The following is a 14789-nucleotide window of genomic DNA, read 5'->3' as shown; positions in this document are numbered from 1 at the left end:
TAACAAAGCATGCTTTCTTGTGAGATAATTCTAACAGGCAGTAGATCGAGTAGGAAACTGGAAAGTGAGACTGAGGGCTCTGGGATGACATGCTGCATGGGGCTGCGGGATGGTAACAGACTCGGGGCCACACTTCCAGGAATGCAGTCACTGTACATGGAGCATGTGACTTAACCGCCAAGCTACACCAGAACCTCACTAATAAGGTAAGTTCAGCCTATTTCTACATTTGTCATGTGCTTTTGGTACTCTGGTGATACAAGTAATGATAACCTGCTGTCATGGTGGTGTGCTTATTATCATAGGAAAAATCAGTGTTGATGTGTGTCGATAATGAGATGAGTAAGAGAAGAGGCAATTGGAATTCACTGATTATCATGGGAAAACTGAGTAAATTAAATGTATGTTTGAATGTCCACTTAGGGCTTCCATAAAATATAAATTATTTTAAAGGCTTATCATTTTTGTGCAAAGAAAGGAAATGAAGGAAAAACAAATTAAAGTATAGTGTACTCCAGGGATGTCTTACAAATCATGCTATCTTCTTCAATGTAAGACTTAATCATTAATTTTGATCAAGCAATTGTCGATTGAAAAACACCACTTTGTAATTTAGAATAAAAAGGCTTTTCTTTACCCAAATAAATGATTATTGTCTGAAGAAAGCTGTGGTTTGAGTCATTATTTAACCTTAATGACATGTATCAATAGGTTCCTAATGGTCGTGTTGCTGTTAAAGGTTTAGGGACAGTTCTGGAGAGGATCACATTTTCAGTCAGGGAGAGAAAAAGACTGGGCTATAATGTCAGACTTGCAATATTAGAATACTGTAAGAAGTTTAAAACATCCACTATATTTCACCCTGTGTAAGGGGTACTTCTTTCTCAAATGACTCCTCCACTGGGTTAACTTATCCTACTTTTGGTCTACCACTGACCACAGTATATCTGCCTTTCTAATTGATTTTTCTGCAGATAGAGAGACTGAAACATCTGTTTGTTTATGCTAATGATGCTGGAGTTATAATTTCCATATTCAAATTGAGTCTTTGATGATTTTCTTAAATGTTCTGGACATTTAACGAACACACAATGTCACGTTTTGTATGTTGATCTTTACTTTAGTGAATTTGAAAAGCTAACTTTGGGTTGTTTCATCTTAAAATGAGCATATTGTTCCCAGTGCAGTGAAAGGTCACACTCAAGATGTGATATGTTTGATATTGGTTAAGACAATCCTGTAGTAGAGTTTGAGAGATACTGTGTGTAAAGAGCGCTCCCTCTATATGTGTCCCCCCCACACTGCCACAGTGTGACAGCACTGAAAGAAAAATGTGTGTTTCAGCATGTCGCATTGACACAGACAGTCCTGCATACCTTTGCATATCCCCAGTTCTAGAGCATACCATTTACAAACAAACAAAACCCCAAAGAAGAAACATGGACCAACACCCCTTTTCCAAAGCCCAACAGACCCCATACAAACACACACACATGCACTCATACATTCACTCAAATCTACGGGGTCACGTGCACTGTGGCCCCTACGGTGTGTCATTCAAGTGCAAGAGACTGATTGCTGCAAAGGATTTTGCTTCCATCGACAGAAAAAAACGGGGAAACTTTTGTGGGTGTAGTATTGTCTGTGGCTTTCTCTCTTTCCCCCCAAGTGAGCAACAACTCACTTTCTCTATCTCTCTCTCTTTCCCCCTCCACCCGTTTGTGTCGTTACCTCGCAGAGGAGAGGGTGCATTTCTAGAAACAAGGTAAGGGATCAAATTTCGGTGTGTTTTTTCTTTTTTTTTTTGCGTTCATCATAGAGCAATACATTTATGAGGACAGTGATTGGATGGAGGCCGGCAGAATCAGATAAAACCTGACTACTGCTGAACTAACACTGCTGTGACATGAGGACTGGCAAGGGGAACAACAACAAAGTGCAACAATATAGCTCTTACTGTGGTTTTGTTTTGCACCAGTTCAACTAATAGGGATGTTTCCAAGAAAGAAGAGGTAAATATGTGTGGTAGAAATGTTTTCAGGGATCTGATCTTTTCATCAAATCTAGGGGTTAAAGTAGTCTTGCATTAGCCTGTTTAATGTTACTGAATGGGATCGATCTTGACTCTCTGTAATTCTCTAGTTTGTCATGATTGTAAATAGCAGTATGATCAGCCAGTATCAATTGTAAGTGGTTAACAAACACATCTCCAAATGGACATGTGTATTTTACTGGATCAGTAAGACTTAAGTCGGATAAGTCTTTCTATGGATCATTCTGTATTTGCAGAATTCATGTGGAAGTGTTAAGGATTTGTGTAGTTTTAGGAAGAATCTACATGCATACAGTTTGTTTTATTTATCTTTTTAGTTTTCATCATCTGAAGTTAATGAGCGTAAGACAGTAATTGAGTAAGAGCGGTAGGAAATGGTTTAATTTTGACTCAACACTCAGAGAATCTATATTTTCCAATGTGTAAGCTATACGATTTAGATGTGAAATTTCAGCACCCACAATTCCCATGATCTGTCCTCATTTCTTCACAGTTGCTCTGCAGTGGCTCCGTTATATCACCTCAAGATGTACAGCTTCATGGGAGGGGGCCTGTTCTGTGCTATCGTTGGTAACATCCTGTTGGTGGTCTCCACTGCAACTGACTACTGGATGCAGTACCGTCTGTCTGGCAACTATGCCCACCAGGGTCTGTGGAGGTACTGCATGTCCAACAAGTGCTACATGCAGACTGAGAGCATAGGTAGGACACTCAGCGGGGAGAAATTTCATGGGACATACTGGAAAAAAATCCCTGAAAATGAAAATGTGTGTTTGGATTGTTCTGTTGCATCTACTGAGTGACTCTGGAAGCTTTATTACAAGACTGATGCAGCTGTGTGTAAAGCCTTAAACTCTGTCCCTGTATTTCTAAGCACCAGCTACCGCAAGGGATATAAGACAGCTCTAAAAATGAATCCTGATGTTTTTTTGGCTCAGCTTCTTAAAATATAAAGCATAAAAAAGATAGAAGAGCGATATAAAAGACAAAAGAGCAGAAAAATAAATACAACTTTAGCTTACATTGCAAGAATGGACAGACAACAATAAAATGAAAATGACGCAAAGCTTAACTTGGGGATCTACGCTTTGTCACAAACGGAGGAGCGCCATCTTGGAAGGTTCTGTATGCTGTTTAAAATTTCAAAGTTGGATTATGATAGATATTTAGAAGATATATAATTTCACATGATGATTAAATACTTAAGTGGGTGGCAAAATGATGATCTGATTGGACTCAGTGCTCACCAGCCTTTAACTCAAAATATATTATAGGCCAGTGCTCCCCACAGTGTGGGCCAATGCTCCATGGGAGGCTGTGAAGGTACCACAGGTAGGCCACAGGGTTTGTGTAAAAAATAAAAAATAAAAATTTATTTTTCAATTCCACAATTTTCAAAATTGCGCTCACTTTTTTGTTTCAAATATTGGGGAGAGTAGGTGGATGGATAATGCAAACAAGACTAACTTCCTCATAACATTTGATTAAAAAAAATGTATACATCGATTGAGAAACTTCAAGGTAAGTTTCAAGAGTAGGATCTCAAAGGGGGCAGTGGTTTACTTTAGTTTGGGAATGCATGTTATGAACTATCAGTATAGAAAATAAAATGTCTTCACTCAGAAAAATAAAAGGAAACTTCCCTTAAAGCTGCTTTAAGGATTTTTTGTTAGTGTTGACTTTGTTGCCCCTTGTTGACAAGATATATCCCTATCTCTTTGCTGATCTTGTCCTGTACATGTTTAGGTAGTGTTTTCCAACAAATACACTCATCCTATTGTCCTTTAATAATCAGAAGTATTACTTAGTGTGAATGCTTGCCATGGAAAAAGTAAAAAGGCTGCTTCCTCTGCCTGTTGTTAATTGTCTGCTCTGACACTTACCCTCGCAGCAGTTTCAGGCATTCAAATTTGCAATACAAAAATTGACATTGCTGTTGCTGATGGTCTCATTTGCTGTATTTTGCTGTTCATATAGAGACATCAGTATCAAGTTCATTCAGTTTCTCAACCAGTTAAAAACTCCTCACAGGGGAACATGTCAGTGTTCAGGAAGAGGTTGAGTCTGTTTTTGAAGAAGCTTTTGAAGTTATTTGATAAATCCTTTCCATTTTCTTCCAGCTTACTGGAATGCCACCAGGGCCTTCATGATCCTCTCCGGGATGTCGTGCTTTGCAGGCATCATCGCTGGCATCATGTCCTTCTCCCACTTCTCCTCCTTTGAAAGGTTCAACCGCTCCTTTGCTGCAGGAATAATGTTTTTTGTCTCAAGTGAGTCTCGCTTCCTCTAATCTGACACAAAGTTTACACTTAGCTTAATCATAACTGAGCTGCACTTCCCTTTCACCCCTGTCAGCTTTCTTTGTTCTGCTGGGTATGGCCATTTACACCGGAGTGACTGTCAACTTCCTGGGGAGACGTTTCGGTGACTGGCGCTTCTCCTGGTCTTACATACTGGGCTGGGTGGCCATGCTCATGACCTTTTTTGCAGGTGAGACGATGACATGACTTTATTATCAACTCTTGTAAGAACATTTAATAAATGCTGTTGTTCCCCACACAAACGTTGTAACCATGGATGTATCCTCTGTCTGTTTCAGGTATTTTCTACATATGTGCCTACAGAATGTGTGAATGCAGGAGAGGAACAAGCTCACGCTAGAGAGAGACAGACAGTTTGTTAAACAACAACAACAAAAAACAATGCTGCTCTGAATGGAGGACAAACAGACGGCAGTCCAGACTGATCGAATGAAGATGTGTATGCTGATGCTGCTCCTGGAGTCCTTTGACGGTTTGATTAACATGTTTCCTGAGAGTCATGATCTCGCAAGAGGAATTGTTTTAGGAATATGCATGTTGGGAGCAGAGAGGAAAAACACAATAAAGCTGATAAAATTAATGTAACTGGATGGTGTTATTTAACCTACTTTTTCAGATTATCTTGAATCATCTTACTGTTGATGGGCGCCTTTCACAGAGTTGGTCCTTAAAGGTTAGGCTTAATCCACAATCACAGCCTCTTGGCTTAGGGCATACTTTTTAAAGGCCTTCAGAACTGTACAGGAGAAAGGGGTCTAATCTTACTTGACTTTATGAGATACCACTTATTTTGACAACTGCACTGTTGTTCATGATTTATCATTCAACTAGAACACCAGACACATTGAGGTAGCAATTTGACCTAAACTTCTTTTCAAAAACAAAAAAATGAAATCGGCTATAGGGCACAGTGCACAATCTACCACGCACTCAAATATATTGATAACACCCAAAGTTTCAAACTCAGTCCTATATTCAAATTATACAAAATAACAACAAATAGATAACCATATAAGCGCAACAATTTCTCTGACATGCTTATTACAATGATCCAACCACACAGTCTTTTGCCTGTTTCGATCTGCAGGGTGAATTAGAGCCAAGTGGGGCAACAGGATGCAGCTTTAGTGTGCTTTTTGCTGCTGCACTGACAGAACAACAGCAGGTGGCAGCACTAGAGCACTCAACCAACATGACTTGAGCTCAGTGCTTTAATTTTAACATTAGTTGACGGCACTAAGTGGCAGATTACATTAGTATCAGCTATAAATTATAAGCTCAGAGGGATATTCCAGCTCTAAGTTTTTTTTAATTGTGTCAGAGCATCAAGGGAAATACAAAAATATAAAGTGTGTAAGAGTTATAACAAAGAGCAATTCCTAAAAGATCAACAACACAAGTATGATTAGTTAAATAAAAAATAAAAATGAAAATTACTAAACAGTCCATAGAATTGAACAGAATAGCACATGGTAATAATGAAAATTATTATTGCAGATGATAGTGAAATTGAAAGTAAAAGTAATATATCACATGGTGTTTATAAAAAAATGTATTGATCAAAGTTTCCCACTTAGTCCTTTATATGGGAGCAAATTCAGCAGAGCACACAAGTGATGCATTTTCCCATCCAGGAAATGCTTTATCTTATTGACAGAATGCTGTGATAATGTATAAAATGTGAACATATTGGTGTACCCAGCAGAAAGCAATACATCAAAGGTTTACAGTACAGATGTTGGACTCAGGATTTCCCCTGAAGCTGTTTGATTTACTCCTTCTTCAGTACATCTAACAAGGATTCCTTTAAACAAACAGGAGAATATAAGTTCTTTATGAGGCTGCTCTTCATGGGAACAGGCTTTGCCTGTGGCAGCCAACATGATCTTCCACAACATGTTTGTTGACATCTCCTGAACACTCTCAAGAATAGGCCACACGGGAAAGCTGTTTAAGCCTGTTTGTATGTTTTTATGCGTGTGTTTGTGTGACTGCGTAGAACCTGAGAAGAATATCACGTTCCTGGACCGGGGGAGGACCAGGGTGGGGTCTCCAGCCACTGATTGTTCCACTGTTTCTCTGCCTTTAATAACTACTTCCGGCTCTTTCTTGGCCCTTGTCCATTCTTCTCCATCAGCTGGCAGGGAGAGGAGCAGTAGCTTCTGAGGTAATGAATGCTTTGGCTACTTGGTGACGCAGAAACAATGAGTGAAATGTAAACAGTCAGCAGACGGATCCCTTGATCCAACTTTCCATACTTGGTCTACTTGGCTGCTGAGGAGAGATAAGCTCTGTAATATCACATACTTTTCATACTTTTACCAGATGCTTTAATAAAGTGTGCTTAAGCATTTACTTAAGTTTTAATACCATGTGGGATAAACGTGGCAGATTTTGACATGTTAGAAAAATGATTAGTGATATCTATTGACTGCAGATCTCTTATAGGAGGATTTATTCACACTGGGGCTGTAAAATAACAAGGAGTGAACTTATTTCCATGATAATTTCAAAGATTTTAAGACAGTATTACTGTTATCTTTCACCATAGTTTCTTTTCTTCCTGGTCAATTCAACAAATCAGAAAATCACAAAATTACTTAAAAAGTGTTGAATTTAAGTCCTCAAATAACACATTCCCAAAATAATGGAAGAAAATGGCTTCCCTTCCCTTTGTGTTTTTTTTTATTTCAGTTGGTTTTACCTCAAAACTTGATTTACACCACAAACATGATTTTCCTTGTCCTTATAACTCCTGTGAGGAACTTCCGTAAGTGTCGACTTTGGCACCCCCTGTGGATAAAGTGGTACCTTTCATCTCTTTCTGTACATTAGCCAGTTGTGTTTTCTGGCTCAAAAAAGAATCTCATCCTGCTTTCTCAAACATATCACTCTTTAAGAATCTTCATCATGGAGAATGTAAAATAAAGGCTGTTTTGCAGCATGCAGTGAAAAGTAGTGTCTGACAACTACAGTCTTCATGCTGATGGTCGCTATCTTTTGTTGCTCTGATAGAGATATCTAAACAAGTCTTCATGCTGATGGTCGCTATCTTTTGTTGCTCTGATACAGATATCTAAACGGAATTCAATCTGTTTCACAACCAGCTAAAAATACTCACAGGAGCTTTACTGTAGTTGAAAAGAATGTATGATTTTGTAGTTATGTGGCATCATCGTTCTCATCCTGCTGTTCTAAGCAAAATTTTAAGTCTACTTTATAAGAAAAAAGAATGTTGCCATTTCAAAGTCATGATTACTTTTGACACGTTAAACTGGCTAAACTAAATGAGTACTCAAAGTTGAAATTTAACTCAAAGTATGCAGTGCATGTTATCAGAAAAGATAAATAGGCCAGTACATTTATAGGATTCGTGTGCCCAACAAGTTATTCTGAGAGCTCAGGGTTTGCAGCCAATAAAACAGAAGCTGAATTCTCCCCCATGACCGACATCATGTTAAAGTTTAGAGCCCTATCTTTCTACATTACATTTGAGTAACAGCGAGCTAATAAGCTAGCCTTGATTACCAATAGCAATGTGTCTGTGTCAAAAAGTTTAATAGGTGATTGATTTGATGAAGGAATGCAAGGTTAAGTTCAGACCTCTGAGGCATCAGAGCTGGACACAACAGCTTGTCTCACCCATCTGTTAGTCTAAGTGTTTGTTGTACATGGAGTCAATGCAAACACCTGGTAGTTTTCACTGACAGAACCTGATGATATATGTGACAATTTGCTCATTTTGGATCATTTGAAAGACCTGCAATTTTTCTCACTTCAAACAGAGGGTGTCCCTTCTTCAGGTGGGCAGATGTTCTCACAGGTGTTCTATGTGGGGTCATAGCACAGCTAAACATAGTTACATACCACACTGGCATAATGAAGGACAGGCAATCGGTGAAACTGAAAGTGTTTGATTCTTTCGATCATCTAAAAATTCAACTTGTTAGTTATTTTCGCTTTAAAAAAATGTGCGTGACAAATGTCAATGTTGTCACAGATATGTATTTATCTGTCTTTGCTGTGTGGTTATAGTAATCAATGCTGTTATTTGTTTATGTTTTATTCATACTGTATAACTAAGCCAAGCCCACATTTTGTGACAAAACATCACACATTTATTTCACAAGATCCAGAGTGCTGCTTGTGAATTTAAGCTGCTCTAACCATTTTCACAGAGAGATCTTTGGACCCTTAATGCCTTCAACAGCAAATCACTGAATTAATCATTTACATACTATGAATAAGTTTATCGGCTTAACTTTATATACTTAATGTACCCCATGTGATTTGATTGTCCCCGCTCACCCCTCTTGTCGGTGAAGTGACAGTGGCCTCAGAGAACAACAATCTCCTGTGATGCTTGATAAGTATGATCCTCCAATTGCCAAGTTTTGACCATCAATAACACCTATTAATTCAAATTACTTTGCATACAGCAATGACCACTTTCTTCTTCTTCTTCCTTTTTGTCTTCCAACCAGCGCATTTCACATGGTCTCTCACTAAATACAAAAAAAACCATTTCTTACTAGTTTGTCCAATCTATGCTACTGTAGAAACATGGTGAGCAAGATGGAGGCCTTTGTGGGAGGCAACTTACTCCTATATAGATATAAAAAGGCTCACAAACAAACCAAATATTATATTACACTAATTGAAACATAGTTACACTTATTGTATTCCATTTCTACCAAGGCTGTTGTGCTAAATGCAGCCAATAACTACTAAGTAAATAAGTGTTACTTTATTTAAAGCTCTCGTGAGGATCTGTTCAGTTCTTATTGTGGAAAAAGCACCTCTTATCTCTTTGCTGATTTTGTCCTCTACATGGGTAAGTCATGTTTTCTGACAAAAAAATCACACCCCTAAATTATTTTAACACTAAAATGTCTGAGTCATCTGAAATCTTTACCATGGAAATGCTAATTTTGGCTTCGTCTGTAGCAGCTCATCAACTCAACCTACACCAATGATTTTAGATATTACAAAAAAATTATCTATAAATCAATAATTATTTTCACTGATGGTCGTGTTCTCTCTTGTAGGTCATGATGAAGCACCATTGTTAATTTAAGTCTGATCTGGGAGGGATAAAAACTCCTCACAGGAGCTTTAATCTCTTTTATATGATGTGACAAAAAGCTGGTCCAGGTTGACAGCCATGAAGTTTTTATCTTTATTTTTTGGAGCTTTTTGGAGCCTTCTCAAGATATGCTTATCTCAATCATTATTTTGAATCTGTTAATCTCAATTACCAGAGAAAGAAAATAAGTCCTCAAAAGTGAAACTAAGGAACTTCAGCTTCAAAAGATGTGAAACTGAACATTTGATTTAGACTTTAACTGTAATTAATCGGGCATGTTCGCCCTGGATTTTACGTCAAATAATCCAAGTTTACATGTATGTATTCCTGATAGATTTAATACAGTTTGGCCTTCTTTTCCCCAGACTGGTGGTCAGTTATTGCTCTCAGTGACGGAAGAGTTCGCTGACACAGCAAGACCTTAGAAAAACTGTCCTCATCCCACCCGGCCTCGTCCCATAGAGCTTCCCCCTGAAAACCCTGCACCCATCCCTCTCATTGTGCCTCACTGATCCCTGATGGGCCTAAAAATCACTCACTTTCTCTATTATCTAATCTGCACACATGCATGCTATATGAGGCATTTTTTCCTCCGAATACCTCAATGCTCCAGTGATACAAACTGAAACTTCACATAAAGGTTCTCGCAGAGAGACAGCATCGTTTTTGGAAAGACTTTATTGTGCAACATAAGTGAACACTAATGTGGTTTAGCATTTAGTGCACACAATACGAGACAGAGAGAGAATAACACATTTAAACACAGAAGAATAAAAGAATATAATTTACAGAGCTTGTCATAAATAAAGTCTACACATCAGTGAATATGGAGTGGTTCATTTTACACAAAATACACAACTTCTGAAGGGAAGTTTGCTGCAACTCAGCCGGGGAGATTTACGAGAAGTGGTGGAGTAGTTTGAGAAGAGTATTGCTCTAAAAGTTATTTTAACATCCCGACATTTATTTAAAAAATATTTTAAAATGCTAACATGCTCAGACAATGGTACATGTGTTGCTCTGGAAATATTTCCTTGAAAATAGTAAGGCACCAGAGCTTTTCATTATATTCATAATCATATTAAGCATTCAGATTAAAGCTGTTAATGCACCTGAACTACTATTAATTCAACAGAAGGCAACAAAATGGACATTTGCAACAGGATCTCTCTACTCAGTGGACACTACAGGAGTCAAGCTTTGGTCAAGTTCTAACTCTTTCCTCTCCATGAAAAAGTCTGCTTTCCCCAGACCGCTTTAACACACCTCATCATACTTTCTGTAGTCTGTCTGATCCTTTCACATCGATGCTTCTCTTGAGGCAGGAGGTCATTAAATATAACGAGAAAATCTTGGCACTTTTGTGAGAAGAGTAACGTAATCCAATCCAGCAACTGAAATGACTATATGTTCAAATGTTCTTCTTTCTGTTGAAATAGGAAGAACAGAAGATTTCGCACTGTTCTTTTTGTCATTTACAGTGAACCCTGTTGAGCATCTCGCGCTAATCGACTCCTCTTAAGAAAACAAAGATTCAGTTAATTTCATGAGAAACATGCAATAATTGCTCCGCCACATTGCACATTGCCTGTCCATCCAGACATTTCTCATTTGCTAAGAGATCACGAGACATGATATATACGAGGAAAAGCCGTTTGAAGTTACAGCTGAAGCTCAACGGGATGTAGTTCAAGGTAAGTGGTTAGAGTACACTATGCTTTCCTCTTCAAGTGAGACTGCACTCCAAAAACAAATGAGAAAATCCCTCAAACAGTCTATGACCAGCTGAAATAAAGACCTCAGAGAGCAGTGTGGTAGGTCAGCATGTTGAGTGAGCAAGCAGAAAGTGGTAAAAATGATGTATAAAATATGACGACAAAAAGAAACACAGCTTATATCTGTGACCTGTGTGACTTTCAGTGTTAGTCACATGTGTCTATACATGTTTATTACATAAGAATGAAACACACTAAAGACTCTGCAGTCAAATACTGTAGCACAGACTTTATAGCAGCAGTATGGACCCCCCCATCCCCAGCCTCCAAACCGCCCACCCCTCCCTCCCCAGGTCACCCCACTTCCCTCCAACCATCCTCCACAAACAGTTAAAACAGTTACAAGCACAAGAAGCACAAGCAGAAGCAGCCGAGTGATGAGTGTGTTAAGAGTTATTAAATACAGTACGTCTTAAAACATTTCAAATAAAAAATAACTGCAACAAAAAATAAGATATTTCGCTCAAACTGTAACAGAGTAAACACCACCGAGCATTTTAAGATGATAGCACAGTTCTTTTGCAGAATTGATTCTCTATACCACTGCCGTTTTTACATCCTCTCAATGCATCAGCGTTGTTTTGCTTATGAGAAGGTGGAGTCAAGATTGAAAGCATGGCTTTTATTCATAAGTTCATTATTGTTCAAGGTGACTTTCGACTCTAGCATGACTGGACATTTTCACATTTCCTTTAGCCATGTCTCAATGACAAATATTAATTATTTCTACTAATGCTGTTCATCTAAACTCATGCAAAAGGCAAAGATTTAGCCTTTCATTATTAAATGTGCTTAAAATATTCAATGATGACGTTGTGGGAGTTATTTTGTTTGCTGATCATGGTAGGTGGCACCATAAATCCTCCTAAAAATCCCATGTTTTGTGATCTTATACTCTACATCAAACCTCCCACTGTCTGCAGAGTCAGATTTTGTGTTTTACTGGAATGTGTGAGAAACTCTACCTCCTGACTCTAAATAAGTGTCCTCTCGAAAACTGAGGGGAATGACCCTGGTTGTGCCTCTGTGCCTCTCTACACTTGACAGGTAAATGTCTCTAAGGTCATGTATTATATATGATCATGTTACCCACTTCGGCTGGGTGCGTCTCTCTTTAAAAGGTCTGATGTCTGATAATCTGGCTCTCAGATTTCCTTTTGTCAAGCCCTTCCTCTGAAGTTTGGTCCGTCTGGATTATAGCTTTAGAGCTGGAAAAGACTAAAGGTTTTCAAAAGGACCATGAAAAGATCAGATTGAGCTTCTGCTTCTCTCATCACACAACTAGATATCACGCTGAGGATTCTGGGAGGTGTTGTCTTTGGATTCCATAGGTACCTGAGGTGCCTAGTTGTAAGGCAGCATTGCAGAGCTTTAGCTCAGTTCTCTTTTTCTTTGTTTTTGGTGCAATAAACTTTGAGTTACAGGGAGTTTGGGGAGAGTTGTCCTTAAAGAGGTAAAGATGGAAGAGTGAAATTATTTAATGATCCACAGAGAGAAGTAAGGCATAAGAGGAGTAAGAGTTCAGGGACTTGCAGTTATCCCAGCCAGCCTGATGGGTTAGCAGATGTGCTGAGGTTCTGAGACTCATCTGGATTAAAAACAAAGGCCTCTGGGTTTTTGTTTTTGGTATATATTTGTTTTGCCTCTAAATGTTTCGGCGACGATGATGGTGATGATGGTTGTGCATGTCCTCCATAGTGATCCTGCCCCACACACCGATCACAAACGCTTCAATCTCACACTCGTTGTCCCCGCGAGCGATGCGGAAGTAGCCGTTCTCTCCCCAGTTCTTCCCCCAGGAGTTGGCAGCAATCTGAATAGGAAAGAAAAGTCAAAATTACAAGAAGAAGACATATTTCAATTTGAGTATGCATCAGGACTTGGTTAAGTGCCAATCCTCCACAAGTACAAGTTCCATATTTGTAACAATAAAGGGCTACTTTCTTGTCTTGCAAAATAAATACCTTACCCAATATTTTTTCAATGTCCCATCGTAGTTTCTCTCCTCTCCCCACCTGTTGCACAAAGCAGAAAGTATGGTGACCACATATGCTTTCAGCAGGAGACCAAATATCCCCAGATGTCAGCTGGATGAGAGTTCCACTGCTATTATTAAAACTTGGACACTTTCCAGCAAACATGTCTGATGTAAACACTTCCAAGGAACGTGTCCACCTCGGACATGCTTGGCATCACAGATGAAGAAAAAGAGGAAGAGGTTTAAATGAGTTCAGGTAGGGAAAGAGAAATCTTTCATCTTGTTAACAACATCCTGAAAATAGAGTATTTCTAGCTGAACACCGCCTTGGTGTACTCTTACATCATGCCAATCCCAAGAACATGGAGTTCCCCCTTTTCCTCTGCAGTTTCCGCTCTCCAGACATGAAACAGGAAGTGAAGGGAAGGTTACGAGGAAGTAAACACCTCTTCAATCCTATCAATACCCAGAGAGCCCCTAACGAAGAAGGGGCAAATATATATGTCTGCACTCGGAGACCTATCTTTATCTTTCAAAATTTGTTCTCAGGAAACCCTGGCAGAAGCCCACACATTCCCATCATGCTTTGCACTTTAGTCTTAGTAAAGCCACTGCCAACTTTTTAGACGCTTTCTGCTCGTTGTGATCAAAACATTCTGTCGAGGCCAATTCCCATCCTGTTTTTGCACTGCGAGCTCCACGGTTTCCCAAGAGACTCCCGGTGCCCAATCGCTTGTTATCTTTTTAAAGGGGGAAAGGAATGCTGGGAAATATAGTGGCTGGAGTCAGACTCTGCCAACTGGGTAACCTGCCACCACAGCACGGGCTGTTGTGCCAAAGTCCTATCAGCTAGTGACTTTATTGGCTCAAAATGTTGTCAGACGTCATGCTGAGCAGGGGCTGTCTCATTATTATCAGCAGTGTAAACAACAGATCAAAACTGAAAACTGGTGAGAAGAGGTTTGTGTGTGTGTGTATGCACACCTACACACGTGCATATGTGTGTGTGATCACATATGCATGCATGACTCTCTACACTTGTATCAGTATGGACAGATCCAGACACAATCAGACCACTGCTGATCTCTTATCAGGGCTCCAATCAGCTCACTTGCTCACTCTGGGACAATGACGGGCATATTGCTTTGCCCACGTGCCCCGCCCCTCCCCAACACCCCTGACCTCCTCTCTCCGATGGTTTGATCCCTGTCTCTCTGTCTGGTACAGTCGGGATAAGCAGCCCAGACAATGCCCTTTCCACCACAGTGAACCCCAATGCTCTCTCCACAAACTTTCCCAGGCACTGGGCTTAAAGGAGCGCATCGCTGTGGGATTTGGTCTGTATAAACACACTGATGCCTGTGGCTGGCAGGTTGGAGCACTACACACACTACACCCCTCCTCCTACTCTTCCTCTCTTTGCTCCATCCGCTCCTAAACCTGTGTCGCTGCTACATCCACATTCACTTGCCCAGAGAGGGATGCGAAATCTCAGAGTCAATTGAAGGAGCCAAAGGGAAGAAGGCGTTCAGGAAAGCTGGGAAAACTCATCCTTGTCCTCTGCATCATCTCACAA

The 14789-nt window shown here is 39.6% G+C and overlaps 2 protein-coding genes across 3 annotated transcripts in view; one reads left to right on the top strand and one right to left on the bottom strand.

Moving 5' to 3' along the window:
• Window positions 1-38: 38 nt before the first annotated feature.
• LOC117827948 (lens fiber membrane intrinsic protein-like) lies at window positions 39-4959 on the top strand. 2 transcript variants are annotated; one of them, XM_034704839.1, is made up of 6 exons: window positions 39-206; window positions 1739-1765; window positions 2547-2755; window positions 4174-4323; window positions 4409-4543; window positions 4653-4959. In XM_034704839.1, the coding sequence occupies exons 3-6, from the start codon at window positions 2581-2583 to the stop codon at window positions 4712-4714; spliced, it is 522 nt and encodes a 173-aa protein (XP_034560730.1). In that variant the 5' UTR covers window positions 39-206; window positions 1739-1765; window positions 2547-2580; the 3' UTR covers window positions 4715-4959. The 2 variants fall into 2 exon arrangements, with proteins under 2 accessions (XP_034560730.1, XP_034560729.1); XM_034704838.1 differs by lacking the exons at window positions 39-206; window positions 1739-1765 and adding an exon at window positions 1907-2012.
• Window positions 4960-10120: 5161 nt separating this feature from the next.
• The window catches only part of tinagl1 (tubulointerstitial nephritis antigen-like 1), a 24255-nt gene continuing 19586 nt past the window's right edge, over window positions 10121-14789 (bottom strand). The window contains exons 11-12 of the mRNA XM_034705243.1: window positions 13205-13250; window positions 10121-13048 (exon numbers count right to left, since the gene is read on the bottom strand). Of these exons, the coding sequence (XP_034561134.1) occupies window positions 12881-13048; window positions 13205-13250 (214 nt within the window). The 3' untranslated portion in view covers window positions 10121-12880. The remainder of the gene's footprint in view (window positions 13049-13204; window positions 13251-14789) is intronic.

The sequence above is a fragment of the Notolabrus celidotus genome, chromosome 16, assembly GCF_009762535.1.
Source record: "Notolabrus celidotus isolate fNotCel1 chromosome 16, fNotCel1.pri, whole genome shotgun sequence".
In the NCBI taxonomy this organism is placed as follows: Eukaryota; Metazoa; Chordata; class Actinopteri; order Labriformes; family Labridae; genus Notolabrus; species Notolabrus celidotus.
Note: the sequence above shows the minus strand (reverse complement) of the source record. Positions and strands in the feature narration are given on the sequence as shown.